This window comes from Oncorhynchus mykiss, chromosome 9 (genome assembly GCF_057628025.1).
Source record: "Oncorhynchus mykiss isolate SJ-2025 chromosome 9, ASM5762802v1, whole genome shotgun sequence".
Taxonomy (NCBI): domain Eukaryota; kingdom Metazoa; phylum Chordata; class Actinopteri; order Salmoniformes; family Salmonidae; genus Oncorhynchus; species Oncorhynchus mykiss.
In genome coordinates, this window is record NC_143030.1 from 21,227,093 (window position 1) to 21,247,092 (window position 20,000).

Here is a 20,000-nt window from a genome sequence, read left to right on the forward strand (position 1 = left end):
GGTCAGACGACGGACAGATGAGGTCCAGGCGGTCCCCGATCTGAGGGTAGAGGACGTAGCCCTTATCGTCCAAAAACCTGGAGAGAGAGGGATGAAGGAGGAAAGAGAGAGGGATGGAGGAGCAAAGAGAGAGGGATGGAGGAGCAAAGAGAGAGGGATGGAGGAGCAGAGAGAGAGGGATGGAGGAAGAAAGAGAGAGGGATGGAGGAGCAAAGAGAGAGGGATGGAGGAGCAGAGAGAGAGGGATGGGGGAGCAAAGAGAGAGGGATGGAGGAGCAAAGAGAGAGGGATGGGGGAGGAAAGAGAGAGGGATGGAGGAGGAAAGAGAGAGGGATGGAGGAGGAAAGAGAGAGGGATGGAGGAGGAAAGAGAGAGGTTAGTGGCTTGTAACCCAAAGCAACAACATGAGACACGTGTCTCAGTCCTCGAAGGCAATTTTTCCGTTCTATTTTTATTCTCGCTCAAGGACACATGTTTATCTGGCATGTGACCCCAACCCCTCCCATACCAACCCATACCAACACCTCACCTCCCTACTCACCTCCCATAACTTTATTGACCTTAAATTAGTACTGAACACAGGTAAAACTAGGTATATGTTGTTCTCTAGAGAGCATAAAAATAACTGATGACATAAGCACATGTACTTTGGATGGTGTCCCTGCTTATAAACATCTGGGCATTTGGATAGATAAAAAGCATGTTGATGAGTTAGATGAGAGGCTGAAAATAGATATGGGCTTCTTCTATAGAAATAGGTCCTGCCTCTCGCTAAGTAGTAGAAAGCAGATTATTCAGTCGATGTTCATATCGGTCCTAGACAATGGCAACATCATCCAGATGAACGCAGCTGCCACTCCATTAAAGCCGCCAGATGCCGGTTATTATCGTACACTGGGCTTTCCTACGGGCGACAGTTTAAGTAGTCATTACTGCGTTCTCTACCAGAAAGTTGGTTGATGTCAGGTATGTTGATACATTGCTATGTTTTCATTTGTAAAGCCCTTTTACAAAAGTCCCACTGTACCTAACATCATGACTAAACTTTAGACATAGGAGTTACCACCCCCGGTCTCAGGGATGGTTAACTCAGGAAATTTCTTTGGTCTCTATGGAGATAGCTAAACCAGCTTAAGTTTAGTTGCACCTTAGTTGTGGAACAATCTCCAAAATATCCTTAAAATGGATGTTTTGGTGCCTCTAGGGGAATTCAGAAAGCAGATTGAGGACCTTATTACTGATGAACGTGTTAGTTTATTATGACAGTGTACAAGGCTTGCATTTTGTATTTTTGTGTGTATTTTCTGTACTACATTTTTTTTTTAAATAAAATAAATATCAACAGTTCTTATTAATCATGATGTTATATACCCTGGCAGCAGAGGATCAAATCAAATCACATTTTATTTGTCACATGATTTGTAAACAACAGGTGCGGACTAACAGTGAAATGCTTACTTACGGACCGACCCTACCCAACAATGGAGAGAGAAAAATAGAAAAAAGAATAGAACAAAATTACAACACGAGGAATAAATACACAATGAGTAATGATAACTTAAGGATGTAAGGATTTCATGTAATGGACATACACAAAATAGTCCAAATTGTTGAAGCGAAATGAAAATAATTACAGAATTACAGAAAGCCCATAAATAATATCTGGTGCAACCAATTACCTTCAGAAGTCACGTAACTAGTTAAATAAAGTGCACCTGTGTGCAATCTAAGTGTCACATGATCTGTCACACGATCTCAGACCTGTTCTGAATTGCCCCAGAGTCTGCATCACCACTAAACAAGGGGCACCACCAAGCAAGCGGCACCATGAAGACCAAGGAGCTTTCCAAACAGGTCAGGGACAAAGTTGTAGAGAAGTACAGATCAGGGTTGGGTTACAAAAAAATATCAGAAACTTTGAACATCCCACGGAGCACCATTAAATCCATTATTAAACAATGGAAAGAATATGTTACCACAACAAACCTGCCAAGAGAGGGCCGTTCACCAAAACTCATGGACCAAGCAAGGAGGGAGAGAGAGGCAACAAAGAGACCAAAGATAACCCTGAAGGAGCTGCAAAGCTCCACAGCAGAGATTGGAGTATCTGTCCATAGCACCACTTTAAGCCATACACTCTAAGAGTGGCCAGAAAAAAGCCATTGCTTAAAGAACGAAATAAGTAAACACGTTTGCTGTTTGCCAAAAGGCATGTGGGAGACTCCACAAACATTTGGAAAAAGGTACTCCGGTCAGATGCGGCTAAAATTGAGCTTTTTGGCCATCAAGAAAAACGCTATGTCTGACGCAAACCCAACACCTCTCATCACCCAGAGAACACCATCCCCACAGTAAAGCATGGTGGTGGCAGCATCATGCTGTGGGGATGTTTTTCATTGGCAGGGACTGGGAAACTGGTCAGGATTGAATGATTGATGGATGGCATTAAATACAGGGAAATTCTTGAGGGAAACCTGTTTCAGTCTTCCAGAGATTTGAGACTGTGACGGAGGTTCACCTTCCAGCAGGACAATGACCCCAAGCATACTGCTAAAGCAACACTCTAGTGGTTTAAGGGGAAACATTTAAATGCCTTGGAACGACCTAGTCAACGCCCAGACCTCAATCCAATTAAGAATCTGTGGTATGACTTAAAGATTGCTGTACAGCAGCGGAAGCCATCCAACTTGAAGGAGCTGGAGCAGTTTTGAATGAAGAATGGGCAAAAGTGGCTAGATGTGCCAAGCTTATAGAGACATACTCCAAGAGACTTGCAGCTGTATTTGCTGCAAAAGGTGGCTCTACAAAATATTGACTTTGGGGGGTGGATAGTTATGCACACTCAAGATTTCAGTTTGTCGTCTTATTTCTTGTTTGTTTCACAATAAAAAATATTTTGCATCTTCAAAGTGGTAGACATGTTGTGTAAATCAAACGATACAAACCCCCCAAAAATATGTTTTAATTCCAGGTTGTAAGGCAACAAAATAGGAAAAATGCCAAGGGGTGAATACTTTTACAAGCCACTGTACGACGTACTGTATAGGTTGGGGCAGGCAACAGGATAGATAATAAACAGTAGAAGCAGCACATGTCAAAAGAGTTAGTGCAAAGCAGTGAGTCAGATAGTCCGGGTAGCTATTTAGCATTTTTATGGCTTGGGGTCAAGTCTTGTTTCCAGACTTGGTGCATTGGTAACACTTGCCATGCGGTAGCAGAGAGAACAGTATATGACTTGGGTGGGTGAAGTCAATTTTTAGGGCCTTCTTCTGACACCGTCTTGTATAGTGGTCCTGAATGGCAGGGAGGTCAGCCTCAGTGATGTACTGGGCCGTACGCACTACCCTCTGTAGTGCCTTGCAGTCGGATGCCAAGCAATTGCCAAACCAAGCGGTGATGCAGCCAGTCAAGATGCTCTCAGACCGCCCTGGGAGCTTGGCAACATTTAGCCAGTCAGAACAGAGAGAGAGAAGAGGGCATTACGGACTGAGACCAACTGACTCATCCATGTATTCATTCAGAACATAACACTACTACAGCTAACAACACAAAGCACTGTTAGGCTATCTTTAATCTGTTAGCATTAGCATGTTTCGCTAGTAGTAGCAAATAGTCAATGGGGAATCAAGCCTGTGTGACCAAAGATACACTAATTGAGTAGCTGTTAGCATGTTTTTGGCTAGCTGCAGACATGTAAAATGAATGGGGAATTTAGCCAATGACCATATAGATGCTAGTGAAGAAGCTAGCCTAGCACAGTGCTAGCGTAGTAGAGGCATGCGGCAGCAGAGGAACTGGGCGTTCCTGTTGTTATCACTAAGGTCAGGAGGTTATCACTAAGCACTCACACTGGAGAGGGAAGCACTAACTGCACTCAACACACACCCCCGCACCAGGAGAAGAGAGGAGCTGGGCTGGGCCTCAAACACACACACACACACAAACACTCACAGGCACAGACACACACGCGCAGACAGAAACACACAGGCACATAAACCATTTATAAAAGGTCTACATGCCTTCCAGTCACATAGGCGGTTGCTAAGGGGCTTCCATGTAAACAATAACATTAAGAGAGATGATGGCAGCCTAACTATGTCACAGTAGACCTGAGCTAAAGAATGGCAGAGCAAACAACGAGTCTGAGAACTGCACTTAGCTGAGGGAGGGAGAGAGGGAGAGAGGGGGAGAGGGAGGGGTGGATGGAAGGAGCCGGTGAGTGATGGAAAAAATGATACTGGGCAGGCAGGTGTAATGGTCAAAACAGAGGGAGAAAGAGGAAGAAAAAGGTATGTTTAAAAAAGAAAGAGTGAGGGGGAGAGAGACGCAGGTAGAGCAACAAGAGGGAAGAAAAGATAAAGAGAGAGCTCAAATACAGATGTCTGTTCAAAAACTGAAAGGGAGAAAACAGGGAAATAGACAACGAGACAGAAATAGAGAAAAAGAGAAAGAAAAGAGGGGCGATAGAAAAACAGAAACAGTGTTTAGAGTCTTGGTAGAAATATGCTCACTGATGGTTAACAGTAGCCTCGCTTGTTGGGTGGTGCTTTGGAGGCTCACTGAGATTAGTATGTGTTTCACACCGTTCCTTCCCCTGCTTCCCTGCTACGCTCTCTCATGTCAACACAGCTAACCGGTATCACTGGGCTACTGTTACAGGACACACATAATGCTTCAATTAAAGTTCTGTACGCAACACACATCTCAACAGTCTTTCTATGCAGGACGGTTCTATAACAAAACAAACCTTGGTTCCAACGCTCACATATAACTGAGTTAAGTTAAGTAAGGTGACCTTTTAAACAACTTTATAGAGTTTGCCTTTCCAACTAAATAAATCACTTGGGACCAGACCCAGAATAAATGAACAGATGCAGCTCAACTCACTTGCCCTCAGCACCCTGCCTCTCTCCCTTTGTTGGACCGCATCTCTCTCTATCCCTCGCTCCCTCTCTCCCGACAGACAATAGTGCCATTCATGTGGCCACACTTTGAAACACGGAGTGGGGGATGGAGGGGCCAGAGGTGATGGAGGGAGGAGGGGGTTGAGTGAGGGAGGAGGGGGGGGGGACTTTCCTCTCCTTTCTTCTCCGGGGTCTTTTATGAGGGCAGAAACATCATTTTCTCAACACCGGCCGCCGCCCTGCCTCGACCTTCACGGCTAGAGAAAAGACTGGAGTGTTAGTTTCTCTGACCCTCACCCCCTCCTCCTCTGACCTCTACTCCCTCCTTCTCTTCTATCCCCTCTCCTCATCTCCTCCCCTCTGCCCTCTCTCCGTCTGTCTCTGCTGAGTGTGTGTGTCTCTGCTGAGTGTGTGTGTGTGTGTACCATACGGTGGCTGGTTAGATAGCGTATTCGGTGCCCCACATATCCCAGATTCCTCAGAGGCAACTTGAGCCGTGTCCGAACCAAAGCCACACAGGTGCAGCCAGCGGGACAACAGGGATGTGTGTTTCTGAGTGCCTCTCTCTATCCCTGTGTGTGAGAACATGAGAATGCGGGGGTCGAAACCAACCCAACCAGCACAGACAAGACAGAGTGTTGAGTCTGTGCCCATGAGAAAAAGCCCTCAAACCCCCACAGAGGAGCTAGATAAAAATAAATTAGAGTCTTACTTCAAACCAATAGATCTCCATGATTTGTCCATTAAACTAAACACAACCTCATGTGCTACAAAGGACCCCAAAGTACATTCCCATTATTGAATAGTAAACCAGTTCTCTGGTAGATTTATGGAGCACATGCATTAACCTGTCTGGGGTAGACTCATGGTATACACCTAATCACACAGACAGGTCCTGAGCGGTCTCGGAAGGCCCCAATGTACACACACTGTCACACACACACGGATGCGGATGCGAGCACGCACACATGGAGTGCAAAGTCTTCCACACTACTGTGCAAACATCAATGCAAGTCTCATTGAGGAGACCAAAGATATACATCCATCCATACTCAGTCTACATACAGCAGGGGTTCCACAGTGCTATCACACCATTAAATAAAGACGTGGTTATCTCAAGAGCATTACTATGGTACAGAGACCTTCTTTGAGAGCACACAGAGAGAGAGAGAGGGAGAGATGGTCAGAGAGATGGAGAAAGGGAGAGAGAGGGAGGGAGAGATGGTCAGAGAGAGAGAAAGGGAGAGAGAGAGAGGGAGAGATGGTCAGAGAGATGGAGAAAGGGAGAGAGAGAGAGAGAGAGATGGTCAGAGAGATGGAGAAAGGGAGAGAGAGAGAGGGAGAGATGGTCAGAGAGATGGAGAAAGGGAAAGAGAGAGAGGGAGAGATGGTCAGAGAGATGGAGAAAGGGAGAGAGAGAGAGAGGGAGAGATGGTCAGAGAGATGGAGAAAGAGAGAGAGAGAGGGAGAGATGGTCAGAGATGGAGAAAGGGAAAGAGAGAGAGGGAGAGATGGTCAGAGAGAGAGAAAGGGAGAGAGAGAGAGGGAGAGATGGTCAGAGAGATTGAGAAAGGGAGAGAGAGAGAGGGAGAGATATTCAGAGAGATGGAGAAAGGGAGAGAGAGAGAGGGAGAGAGATATTCAGAGAGATGGAGAAAGGGAGAGGGAGAGAGAGAGATGGTCAGAGAGAGAGAAAGGGAGAGAGAGAGAGGGAGAGATGGTCAGAGAGAGAAAGGGAGAGAGAGAGGGAGAGATGGTCAGAGAGAGAGAAAGGGAGAGAGAGAGAGGGAGAGATGGTCAGAGAGATGGAGAAAGGGAGAGAGAGAGAGGGAGAGATGGTCAGAGAGATGGAGAAAGGGAGAGAGAGAGAGGGAGAGATGGTCAGAGAGAGGGAGAGATGGTCAGAGAGAGAGAAAGGGAGAGAGAGAGAGGGAGAGATGGTCAGAGAGAGAGAAAGGGAGAGAGAGAGAGGGAGAGATGGTCAGAGAGATGGAGAGATGGTCAGAGAGAGAGAAAGGGAGAGAGAGAGAGGGAGAGATGGTCAGAGAGATGGAGAAAGGGAGAGAGAGGGAGGGAGAGATGGTCAGAGAGAGAGAAAGGGAGAGAGAGAGAGGGAGAGATGGTCAGAGAGATGGAGAAAGGGAGAGAGAGAGAGATGGTCAGAGAGATGGAGAAAGGGAGAGAGAGAGAGGAGAGATGGTCAGAGAGATGGAGAAAGGGAAAGAGAGAGAGGAGAGATGGTCAGAGAGATGGAGAAAGGGAGAGAGAGAGAGAGGGAGAGATGGTCAGAGAGATGGAGAAAGAGAGAGAGAGAGGGAGAGATGGTCAGAGATGGAGAAAGGGAAAGAGAGAGGGGGAGAGATGGTCAGAGAGAGAGAAAGAGAGAGAGAGAGAGGGAGAGATGGTCAGAGAGATTGAGAAAGGGAGAGAGAGAGAGGGAGAGATATTCAGAGAGATGGAGAAAGGGAGAGAGAGAGAGGGAGAGATATTCAGAGAGATGGAGAAAGGGAGAGAGAGTTGCTAACATAGAAGAACTACAAGGTTGCTGTAAAGTCACTGAGTGCTGGAAGGGCTGCTGGAATGTTTGCGGTGAGAAAGAACGACGGGAATAATGCTTTCCATATGGTTGCTTCTGACGCAGGGAGATCCCTTCCATCTCTCTCCCTTCCATCTCTCTCTCCCTTCCACCTCTCTCTCCCTTCCAGCTGTCTCTCCCTTCCATCTCTCTCTCCCTTCTCTCTCTCTTCCTTCCATCTCTCTCTCCCTTCCATTTCTCTCTCCCTTCCATCTCTCTCTCCCTTCCCTCTCTCTCTCTCCCTTCCCTCTCTCTCTCCCTTCCCTCTCTCTCTCCCTTCTCTCTCTCTCCCTTCTCTCTCTCTCCCTTCCATCTCTCTCTCCCTTCCATCTCTCTCTCCCTTCTCTCTCTCCCTTCCATCTCTCTCTCCCTTCTCTCTCGTCCCTCCTCCATTTCTGTCTCCCTTCCATCTCTGTCTCCCTTCTCTCTCTCTCCCTTCTCTCTCTCTCTCTCCCTTCCATCTCTCTCTCCCTTCTCTCTCTCTCCCTTCCATCTCTCTCTCCTCGTTCTCTCTCTCTCCCTTCCATCTCTCTCTCTCCCCCTTCCATATTTCTCTCCCTTCTCTCTCTCTCTCCCTTCCATCTCTCTCTCCCTTCCATCTCTCTCCCTTCCATCTCCCTCTCCCTTCTCTCTCTCTCCCTTCCATCTCTCTCTCCCTTCCATCTCTCTCTCCTCTTCCATCTCTCTCTCCCTTCGCTCTCTCTCTCTCTCCCTTCGCTCTCTCTCCCTTCCATCTCTCTCTCCCTTCTCTCTCTCTCCCTTCTCTCCTCCCTTCCATCTCTCTCTCCCTTCTCTCTCTCTCCCTCCTTTCATCTCTCTCTCCCTTCTCTCTCTCTCCCTTCCATCTCTCTCTCCCTTCTCTCTCTCTCCCTTCCATCTCTCTCCCTTCCATCTCTCTCTCTCTCCCTTCCATCTCTCTCTCCCTTCCATCTCTCTCTCCCTTCCATCTCTCTCTCTCTCTCTCTCTCTCCCTTCCATCTCTCTCCCTTCCATCTCTCTCTCGCTCCCTTCCATCTCTCTCTCCCCTCCCTTCCATCTCTCTCCCTTCTCTCTCTCTCCCTTCCATCTCTCTCTCTCCCTTCCATCTTTCTCTCCTCTTCCATCTCTCTCTCCCTTCCATCTCTCTCCCTTCTCTCTCTCTCCCTTCCATCTCTCTCCCTTCCATTTCTCTCTCTCCCTTCCACCTCTCTCTCCCTTCCCTCTCTCTCTCTCCCTTCCCTCTCTCTCTCTCCTCCCTCTCTCTCTCTCTCTCTCCCTTCCATCTCTCTCTCCCTTCCATCTCTCTCTCCCTTCCATCTCTCTCTCCATTCCATCTCTCTCTCTCCATTCCATCTCTCTCTCCATTCCATCTCTCTCTCCCTCTCTCCCCCTCTCTCCCCCTTCTCTCTCTCTCTCCCTTCCATCTCTCTCTCCCTTCCATCTCTCTCTCCCTTCCATCTCTCTCTCCCTTCTCCATCTCTCTCTCCCTTCTCTCTCTCCCTTCTCTCTCTCTCCCTTCTCTCTCTCTCCCTTCCATCTCTCTCCATTCCATCTCTCTCCCTTCTCTCTCTCTCCCTTCCATCTCTCTCTCCCTTCCATCTCTCTCTCCCTTCCATCTCTCTCTCCTCCATTCCATCTCTCTCTCCATTCCATCTCTCTCTCCATTCCATCTCTCTCTCCCTTCTCTCTCTCCCCCTTCTCTCTCTCTCCCTTCCATCTCTCTCTCCCTTCCATCTCTCTCTCCCTTCCATCTCTCTCTCCCTTCCATCTCTCTCTCCCTTCTCTCTCTCCCTTCCATCTCTCTCCATTCCATCTCTCTCCCTTCTCTCTCTCTCCCTTCCATCTCTCTCTCCCTTCCATCTCTCTCTCCCTTCTCTCTCTCTCTCTCCTCTTCCATCTCTCTCTCCCTTCCATCTCTCTCTCCCTTCCATCTCTCTCTCCATTCCATCTCTCTCTCCATTCCATCTCTCTCTCCTCATTTCATCTCTCTCTCCCTTCTCTCTCTCTCCCCCTTCTCTCTCTCTCTCTCTCCCTTCCATCTCTCTCTCCCTTCCATCTCTCTCTCTCCCTTCCATCTCTCTCTCCCTTCTCTTCCTCCCTTCTCTCTCTCTCTCCCTTCCATCTCTCTCCATTCCATCTCTCTCCCTTCTCTCTCTCTCTCCCTTCCATCTCTCTCTCCCTTCCATCTCTCTTCCTTCCATCTCTCTCTCTCCATTCCATCTCTCTCTCCATTCCATCTCTCTCTCCATTCCATCTCTCTCTCCTCCCTCTCTCTCTCCCCCTTCTCTCTCTCTCTCCCTTCCATCTCTCTCTCCCTTCCATCTCTCTCTCCCTTCCATCTCTCTCTCCCTTCCATCTCTCTCTCCCTTCTCTCTCTCTCCCTTCCATCTCTCTCCATTCCATCTTCCTCCCTTCTCTCTCTCTCTCCCTTCCATCTCTCTCTCCCTTCCATCTCTCTCTCCCTTCCATCTCTCTCTCCCTTCCATCTCTCTCTCCCTTCTCTCTCTCTCCCTTCCATCTCTCTCCATTCCATCTCTCTCCTTCTCTCTCTCTCTCTCCCTTCCATCTCTCTCTCCCTTCCATCTCTCTCTCCCTTCCATCTCTCTCTCCCTTCCCTCTCTCTCTCCTCCCTTCTCTCTCTCCCTTCCATCTCTCTCCCTTCCATCTCTCTCTCCCTTCCATCTCTCTCTCTCCATTCCATCTCTCTCTCCCTTCCATCTCTCCCTTCCATCTCTCTCTCCCTTCCATCTCTCTCTTTCCCTCTCTCTCTCCCTTCCATCTCTCTCTCCCTTCCATCTCTCTCTCTCCCTTCCATCTCTCTCTCCCTTCCATCTCTCTCTCCCTTCCATCTCTCTCTCTCTCCCTTCCATCTCTCTCTCCATTCCATCTCTCTCTCCCTTCCATCTCTCTCTCTCTCCCTTCCATCTCTCTCTCTGTCTCCCTTCCATCTCGCTCTCCCTTCCATCTTTCTCTCCCTTCCATCTCTCTCTCCCTTCCATCTCTCTCCCTTCTCTCTCTCTCTCTCCCTTCCATCTCTCTCCCTTCCATTTCTCTCTCTCTCCCTTCCACCTCTCTCTCCCTTCCCTCTCTCTCTCCCTTCCCTCTCTCTCTCCCTTTCTCTCTCTCTCCCTTCCATCTCTCTCTCCCTCTTCCATCTCTCTCTCCCTCCCTTCCATCTCTCTCTCCATTCCATCTCTCTCTCCATTCCATCTCTCTCTCCCTTCTCTCTCTCTCTCCCTTCTCTCTCTCTCCCTTCCATCTCTCTCTCCCTTCATCTCTCTCTCTCCCTTCCATCTCTCTCTCCCTTCTCTCTCTCTCCCTTCTCTCTCTCTCTCCCTTCTCTCTCTCTCCTCCTTTTCCATCTCTCTCCCATTCCATCTCTCTCCCTTCTCTCTCTCTCTCTCCCTTCCATCTCTCTCTCCTCCCTTCCATCTCTCTCTCTCCCTTCCATCTCTCTCTCCATTCCATCTCTCTCTCCCTTCCATCTCTCTCTCTCTCCCTTCCATCTCTCTCTGTCTCCCTTCCATCTCGCTCTCCCTTCCATCTTTCTCTCCCTTCCATCTCTCTCTCCCTTCCATCTCTCTCCCTTCTCTCTCTCTCTCCCTTCCATCTCTCTCCCTTCCATTTCTCTCTCTCCTCCCTTCCACCTCTCTCTCCCTTCCCTCTCTCCCTCCCTTCCCTCTCTCTCTCTCCCTTCTCTCTCTCTCTCTCCTCCCTTCCATCTCTCTCTCCCTTCCATCTCTCTCTCCCTTCCATCTCTCTCTCCATTCCATCTCTCTCTCCATTCCATCTCTCTCCATTCCATCTCTCTCTCCCTTCTCTCTCTCTCTCTCCCTTCTCTCTCTCTCTCCCTTCCATCTCTCTCTCCCTTCCATCTCTCTCTCCCTTCCATCTCTCTCTCCCTTCTCTCTCTCTCCCTTCTCTCTCTCTCCCTTTCTCTCTCTCTCCCTTCCATCTCTCTCCATTCCATCTCTCTCCCTTCTCTCTCTCTCTCCCTTCCATCTCTCTCTCCCTTCCATCTCTCTCTCCTCCTTTCGATCTCTCTCTCCTTCCCTCTCTCTCCCTTTCTCTCTCTCCCTTCCATCTCTCTCTCCCTTCCATCTCTCTCTCCCTTCCATCTCTCTCTCCCTTCCATCTCTCTCTCCCTTCCATCTCTCTCTCCCTTCCATCTCTCTCTCCCTTCCATCTCTCTCTCTCTCCCTTCTCTCTCTCCCTTCCATCTCTCTCTCTCCCTTCCATCTCTCTCTCTCTCTCCCTTCCATCTCTCTCTCCCTTCCATCTCTCTCTCTCTCCCTTCCATCTCTCTCTCTCTCTCCCTTCCATCTCTCTCTCCATTCCATCTCTCTCTCCCTTCCATCTCTCTCTCTCCCTTCCATCTCTCTCTCTGTCCTCCCTTCCACTGCCTTCCCTTCCATCTCTCTCTCCCTCCCTTCCATCTCTCTCTCCCTTCCATCTCTCTCTCTCTCCCTTCTCTCTCCCTTCCATCTCTCTCTCCCTATCCATCTCTCTCTCCCTTCCATCTCTCTCTCTCCTCCCTTCCATCTCTCTCTCTCTCCCTTCCATCTCTCTCTCTCTCTCCCTTCCATCTCTCTCTCTCTCCCTTCCATCTCTCTCTCTCTCTCCCTTCCATCTCTCTCTCTCCCTTCCATCTCTCTCTCCCTTCCATCTCTCTCTCCCATCTCTCTCTCCCTTCCATCTCTCTCTCCCTTCTCTCTCTCTCTCCCTTCTCTCTCTCTCTCCCTTCTCTCTCTCTCCCTTCTCTCTCTCTCCCTTCTCTCTCTCTCCCTTCCATCTCTCTTTCCCTTCCATCTCTCTCTCCCTTCCATCTCTCTCTCCCTTCCATCTCTCTCTCTCCCTCTTCCATCTCTCTCTCCCTTCCTTCTCTCTCTCCCTTCCTTCTCTCTCTCCCTTCCTTCTCTCTCTCCCTTCCATCTCTCTCTCCCTTCCATCTCTCTCTCCCTTCTCTCTCTCTCTCCCTTCTCTCTCTCCTCCCTTCCATCTCTCTCTCCCTTCCATCTCTCTCCGTTCTCTCTCTCTCCCTTCCATCACTCTCTCCCTTCCATCTCTCTCTCCATTCCATCTCTCTCTCCTCTTCCATCTCTCTCTCCCTTCCATCTCTCTCTCCCTTCCATCTCTCTCTCCCTCCCTTCCATCTCTCTCTCCCTTCCATCTCTCTCTTCTCTCTCTCTCCCTTCTCTCTCTCTCCCTTCCATCTCTCTCTCCCTTCCATCTCTCTCTCTCTCTCTCCCTTCCATCTCTCTCTCTCTCCCTTCCATCTCTCTCTCTCTCCTCTTCCATTCTCTCTCTCTCTCTCCCTCCCTCCCTTCCATCTCTCTCTCTCTCCCTTCCATCTCTCTCTCCTTCTCTCTCTCTCCCTTCTCTCTCTCTCCCTTCTCTCTCTCTCTCCCTTCTCTCTCTCTCTCTCCCTTCTCTCTCGCTCCCTTCCATCTCTCTCTCGCTCCTCTTCCATCTCTCTCTCCCTTCCATCTCTCTCTCCTCCCTTCCATCTCTCTCTCCCTTCCATCTCTCTCGCTCCCTTCCATCTCTCTCTCCCTCCCTTCCATCTCTCGCTCCCTTCCATCTCTCTCTCCCTTCCATCTCTCTCTCTCTCTCTCCCTTCCATCTCTCTCTCTCTCCCTTCCATCTCTCTCTCTTCCCCTTCCATCTCTCTCTCTCTCCCTTCCATCTCTCTCTCTCCCTTCCATCTCTCTCTCTCCCTTCCATCTCTCTCTCCCTTCCTTCTCCTTCCTTCCTTCTCTCTCTCTCCCTTCCTTCTCTCTCCCTTCCTATCTACCCCTTCACACTTTTTTTCTTTTTTTGTCGTTCTATTTCATTTTAGAGAGAGGATCAGCTTAATATTGCGGTAAGAATGTTGCTTCCAATGTAATTGTGTGCATCATTTCCAATCCCCCATATTTTTTTGGTAAATATAAATCTTTTGCCACATTTCAGGCTTCAAACATAAAGATATAAAACTGTATTTTTTTGTGAAGAATCAACAACAAGTGGGACACAATCATGAAGTGGAACGACATTTATTGGATATTTCAAACTTTTTGAACAAATCAAAAACTGAAAAATTGGGCGTGCAAAATTATTCAGCCCCCTTAAGTTAATACTTTGTAGCGCCACCTTTTGCTGCGATTACAGCTGTAAGTCGCTTGGGCATGCTTGAATCAGTTTTGCACATCGAGAGACTGACATTTTTTCCCATTCCTCCTTGCAAAACAGCTCAAGCTCAGTGAGGTTGGATGAGAAGCATTTGTGAACAGCAGTTTTCAGTTCTTTCCACAGATTCTTGATTGGATTCAGGTCTGGACTTTGACTTGGCCATTCTAACACCTGGATATGTTTATTTTTGAACCATTCCATTGTAGATTTTGCTTTATGTTTTGGATCAATTTCTTGTTGGAAGACAAATCTCCGTCCCAGTCTCAGGTCTTTTGACTCCATCAGGTTTTCTTCCAGAATGGTCCTGTATTTGGCTCCATCCATCTTCCCATCAATTTTAACCATCTTCCCTGTCCCTGCTGAAGAAAAGCAGGCCCAAACCATGATGCTGCCACCACCATGTTTGACAGTGGGGATGGTGTGTTCAGGGTGATGGGCTGTGTTGCTTTTACGCCAAACATAACGTTTTGCATTGTTGCCAAAAAGTTCAATTTTGGTTTCATCTGACCAGAGCACCTTCTTCCACATGTTTGGTGTGTCTCCCAGGTGGCTTGTGAAACTTTAAACAACACTTTTCATGGATATCTTTAAGAAAGGGCTTTCTTCTTGCCACTCTTCCATAAAGGCCAGATTTGTGCAATATACGACTGATTGCTGTCCTATGGACAGAGTCTCCCACCTCAGCTGTAGATCTCTGCAGTTCATCCAGAGTGATCATGGGCCTCTTGGCTGCATCTCTGATCAGTCTTCTCCTTGTATGAGCTGAAAGTTTAGAAGGACGGCCAGGTCTTGGTAGATTTGCAGTGGTCTGATACTCCTTCCATTTCAATATTATCGCTTGCACAGTGCTCCTTGGGATGTTTAAAGCTTGGGAAATATTTTTGTATCCAAATCCGGCTTTAAACTTCTTCACAACAGTATCTCGGACCTGCCTGGTGTGTTCCTTGTTCTTCATGATGCTCTCTGCGCTTTTAACGGACCTCTGAGACTATCACAGTGCAGGTGCATTTATACGGAGACCTTCATTACACACAGGTGGATTGTATTTATCATCATTAGTCATTTAGGTCAACATTGGATCATTCAGAGATCCTCACTGAACTTCTGGAGAGAGTTTGCTGCACTGAAAGTAAAGGGGCTGAATAATTTTGCACGCCCAATTTTTCAGTTTTTGATTTGTTAAAAAAGTTTGAAATATCCAATAAATGTCGTTCCACTTCATGATTGTGTCCCACTTGTTGTTGATTCTTCACAAAAAAATACAGTTTTATATCTTTATGTTTGAAGCCTGAAATGTGGCAAAAGGTCGCAAAGTTCAAGGGGGCCGAATACTTTCACATGGCACTGTAACTATTATATTATTGATTGACTGACTATGGCTTTTCAAATCACCCAGTATTGCTATCTGTAGTGTTAGTTCTAGGCAAATGTTGCAATTCTTCAGCCATTCCTGGACCTGTGACCAAAAACGAGCTACATATGGACAATACCAAAATAAATTATCTAATGACTCTGCCTCCTCACAGCAGAATATACAGAGCTGGGAAGATTGTATCCCCCATATATATAACATTCTACACTGCTCAAAAAAATAAAGGGAACACTAAAATAACACATCCTAGATCTGAATGAATGAAATATTCTTATTAAATACTTTTTTCTTTACATAATAGAATGTGCTGACAACAAAATCACACAAAAATTGTGAATGGATATCAAATGTATCAACCCATGGAGGTCTGGATTTGGAGTCACACTCAAAATTAAAGTGGAAAACCACACTACAGGCTGATCCATCTTTGATGTAATGCCCTTAAAACAAGTCAAACTGAGGCTCAGTAGTGTGTGTGGTCTCCACATGCCTGTATGACCTCCCTACAACGCCTGGGCATGCTCCTGATGAGGTGGCGGATGGTCTCCTGAGGGATCTCCTCCCAGACCTGGACTAAAGCATCCGCCAACTCCTGGACAGTCTGTGGTGCAACGTGGCGTTGGTGGATGGAGCGAGACATGATGTCCCAGATGTGCTCAATTGGATTCAGGTCTGGGAACGGGCGGGCCAGTCCATGGCATCAATGCTTCCTCTTGCAGGAACTGCTGACACACTCCAGCCACATGAAGGTCTAGCATTGTCTTGCATTAGGAGGAACCCAGGGCCAGCCGCACCAGCATATGGTCTCACAAGGGGTCTGAGGATCTCATCTCGGTACCTAATGGCAGTCAGGTGTGAACCTGTTTTCATCTGTGAAGAGCACAGGGCGCCAGTGGCGAATTTGCCAATTTTGGTGTTCTCTGGCAAATGCCAAACGTCCTGCACGGTGTTGGGCTGTAAGCACAACCCCCACCTGTGGACGTCGGGCCCTCATACCACCTTCATGTGGTCTGTTTCTGACCGTTTGAGCAGACACATGCACATTTGTGGCCTGCTGGAGGTCATTTTGCAGGGCTCTGGCAGTGCTCCTCCTTGCACAAAGGCGGAGATAGCGGTCCTGCTGCTGGGTTGTTGCCCTCCTACGGCCTCCTCCACATCTCCTGATGTACTGGCCTGTCTCCTGGTAGCGCCTCCATGCTCTGCACACTACGCTGACAGACACAGCAAACCTTTTTGCCACAGCTCGTATTGATGTGCCATCCTGGATGAGCTGCACTACCTGAGCCACTCTGTGTGGGTTGTAGACTCATGCTACCACTAGAGTGAAAGCACCACCAGCATTCAAAAGTGACCAAAACATCAGCCAGGAAGCATAGGAACTGAGAAGTGATCTGTGGTCACCACCTGCAGAACCACTCCTTTATTGGGGGTCTTGCTAATTGCCTATAATTTCCACCTGTTGTCTATTCCATTTGCACAACAGCATGTGATATTTATTGTCAATCAGTGTTGCTTCTGAAGTGGACAGTTTGATTTCACAGAAGTGTGATTGACTTGGAGTTACATTGTGTTGTTTAAGTGTTCCCTTTATTTTTTTGAGCAGTGTATTAGTTGCAAGAATTTTATATAGTAATTTATATTGAAAAATGTGAAGTTTTGAATCCGGCGTTGTTTTGCGTATCAATTCATAAACCCTGTGCCATGGAATGGATACATCGAAATCTCTTCCCAACTATTTTGCAATTTATATGGCACAGTTGTCAGTTTTTGGTCCTTAAATGAAATTGGTAAATGTTTTTATTTATCACACTTTTCTTTAACCATTTATGTTCTTTAATACAGGGCCGACATACAAGTTCCTTACTTTTTCCCCTTTGACTTGCCTCTTCCATTTTTGTGGTAATGCTGCAATTAATTGGTTGTAATTTTGTGTAGAACAGACATTTACATATTACACTCTTCCATCGCTCTCTACCTTCCTTTCTCTATACACTCTTCCATCTCTTCTCCCTTTCCCCCAAACACTCTTACATCTCTCTCTTCCTTCCTCTCTCTATACACTCTTACATCGCTCTTTACCTTTCTCTCTCTCTCTATACACTCTTCCATCTCTCTCTCTCTTTACACTCCTCCATCTCTCTCCCTTCCTCTCTCTTTACACTCTTCCATCTCTCTACCTCTTTATCTTTCTCTTTACACTGTTCCATCTCTCTATCCCTTCCTCTCTCTCTCTTTATACTCTTCCATCTCTCTATCTCTCTCTCTCCCTCTACACTTTTCTATCTCTCTCTACACTCTTCGATCTCTCTTCACACTCTTCCATCTCTCTCTCCCTTCCTCTCTCTCTTTCCACTCTTCATTCTCTTCTCCCACGTTCTCTTTCCCTCCCCCCTTTCTCTCTCCCTCTGTCTCAGTATGTAGTCCAGTCTAAGGCAGGATGATTTGTGGCTGGCTAGATTGGTCCCATTAAGAATGTCTATAGGAGGTGTGGGCTGATGGAGAACCCAGGTCCTGGACAGGCCTGAGCCAGAGGGCCCCCCAGTGTGTGTGTGTGTGTCTGAGATCTGACGAGGCTTTTAACGGCTAAAACGTGCTCCTTTAGCGCTCCAGCTGGTGTTTATTTCTCACTCAGAGTGTGTGTGTCTGTCTGCGAGGTTCAACTCATTCTCTCAAACCATCTCTGTAATTAAATAAGGTCAGTGAGGGCTTTGGGGGGAGATGAGGGCCGACACCATAGACATCCCACATGGAAAAGGAGAGATGGAAAGATGGAGGGGTGGAGGTGGAGAGGTGGAAAATGGAGGAGAGGTAGAGGGTTGGGTGGAGGGAGGGGAGAGGTGGAGGGTTGGGTGGAGGGGGAGAGGAGAGGAGAGGTAGAGGGGTGGGGGTGGAGGGGAGAGGAGGGGTAGGGGTGGGTGGAGGGGAGAGGAGGGGTAGAGGGTTGGGTGGGAGGGGAGGGGAGAGGTAGAGGGTTGGGTGGAGGGGAGAAGGTGGAAATGGAGGGGAGAGGTAAAGGGGTGGGTGGAGGGGAGAGGAGAGGTAGAGAGGTGGGTGGAGGGGAGAGGTAGAGGGGTGGGTGGAGGGAGAGGAGAGGAGAGGTAGAGGGTTGGGTGGAGGGAGGGGAGAGCTGGACGGTTGGGTAGAGGGGAGAGGTGGAGGGTTGGGTGGAGGGGAGAGGAGAGGTAGAGGGGTGGGTGGAGGGGAGAGGAGAGCTAGAGGGGTGGGTGGAGGGGAGAGGTGGCGGGTTGGGTGGAGGGGAGAGCTGGAGGGGGTGGGTGGAGGGAGAGGTGGAGGGGTGGTGAAAGGGGGGAGAGGTAGAGGGGTGGGTGGAGAGGTAGAGGGCTGGGTGGAGGGGAGAGGTAGAGGGGTGGGTGGAGGGTAGAGGTAGAGGGCTGGGTGCAAGGGTGAAGTGGTGAAAAAGGGGAGAGGTAGAGAACTGAGGAGGCTAACCTACCTCACCTAGCCCAGACTGGGTCAACTGTCCTGGTTACAGTCATCAGAGAGGGCCTTCCCCAAGGGCCACATAGTCTGCCAGTCTAAAATGACATCCTATTCTGTATTTAGTGCACTACTTTTGACCAGCTTTTGACCAGATCCATCACTGTACGGTGAAAAGTAGTGCACTAAATAGAGGCTGTTGGTTATAGTCAGAAAGAATCACACTACAGTATATGAGCAACAGTGTCATTTGAGCTTTACCCACAGTCTGCCCAGTTCCTGACCTATGACCTCTAGGGTCCACAGTGTGTGTATGGAGCCTAAACTTTGAACTTTGAGGGGCCGTGAAAACTAAGGGGGCTCTGAAACTTTAGCAATACAAGCCCACAGTGCCTGTAGAGGTCTCCGACCCTCGGCTATACGATGTTTCTATAGGGCCACATTATATGCTATACTACAATCCTAAAAGGCTATAGTCAGTGTATGTGGGGCCTAGATCTTTCCAACGGCCCCAACAGTAGTATCTGCTTCTGGTACAGTGCTTAATCCTGGGGTTCTTGATCTCCCATTCCTACCCCAAGGCACAAAATGAGCAGCGCTACCCCTCTCTCCTGCTCCTCCTCTCTCCCTCTCTCTCTCCCCGCATTTCTCCCCTTTCCCCCCCTTCCCTTTCCCCTCCCCCCCCCCCGTCGCTCCCTTCTTCCCTCTTTCTCTCCCTCCCTCTCGCTCTCCTCCCTCTCTCTCCCTCTTTCTCCTCCCTCTTTCTCTCCTCCCTTTCTCCTCCCTCTCCCTCTCCCCCCTGCCTCCTCTCCCTCTCTCGCTAGCCTCCCGCTCTCTCTCCCTCTCCCTTGCCGCGATACCCAACTCTTAAATTCTCTACTTCCCCAGTCCTTCTCCCTGAGCATCTTGAAGCGATTTGGGTCTCTCTCTGGCTGTCTCACCCCGCCCCTCCTCACTGCTGGAGGCGAGGGTAGGGAGTGAGGAAGGGAGAGGGGAAGGAGGGGTTAAGGGCTTAGGAGAGTATGGTCGGGTTGCGGTCCAGAAGGACCCAGGGGTTGAGGAGCCCCGCGGTAAAATCAACAGCAGGCGTGTCTGTAAGAAAGCAGGACAGAAAGGCTGACGGCTGCCTGTATACAGCTGTATATACTGTATCAATGGAAAACACACACATACTGGCCGTAGGAACCCACACGTGTGCACACACACAGCCACAGAATAATAAATGTCTCACACACACCCCTCCCACCCTGCCTTCTAGAACCTATTCAGTCCTGTCAGGATATTGAAGTGAATCATGCCAATTTCAGCCCTGATAGCTTTGCCAGAATGTGTGTGTGTTCGAGCAGCTATGCGTGTCTACTTCCAGCACGAGCAAAACCCATTTTATTTTCTTCCTCACCAGAGCTAAAGAGTGACTTCATATAAAAAAGCTGAAATATATTTTCTGGGACCTAATTCATTGGGAGGTTAAGTGTTTTACTCTTCCATTTTCCTTGTGTCTGGAGGGCACAGAGACAGAACACGTTTCATAAAACCACCAACCACCCTTCAGGTTGTATTC

At 48.4% G+C, this 20,000-nt stretch overlaps 1 protein-coding gene across 1 annotated transcript in view; it reads right to left on the minus strand.

Moving 5' to 3' along the window:
- The window catches only part of LOC110531650 (ephrin-B3), a 113,754-nt gene that overhangs the window by 63,662 nt on the left and 30,092 nt on the right, over positions 1-20,000 (minus strand). Inside the window, exon 2 of the mRNA XM_036987496.2 lies at positions 1-77. This exon is cut by the window's left edge and continues 219 nt beyond it. Within this exon, the coding sequence (XP_036843391.1) occupies positions 1-77 (77 nt within the window). The remainder of the gene's footprint in view (positions 78-20,000) is intronic.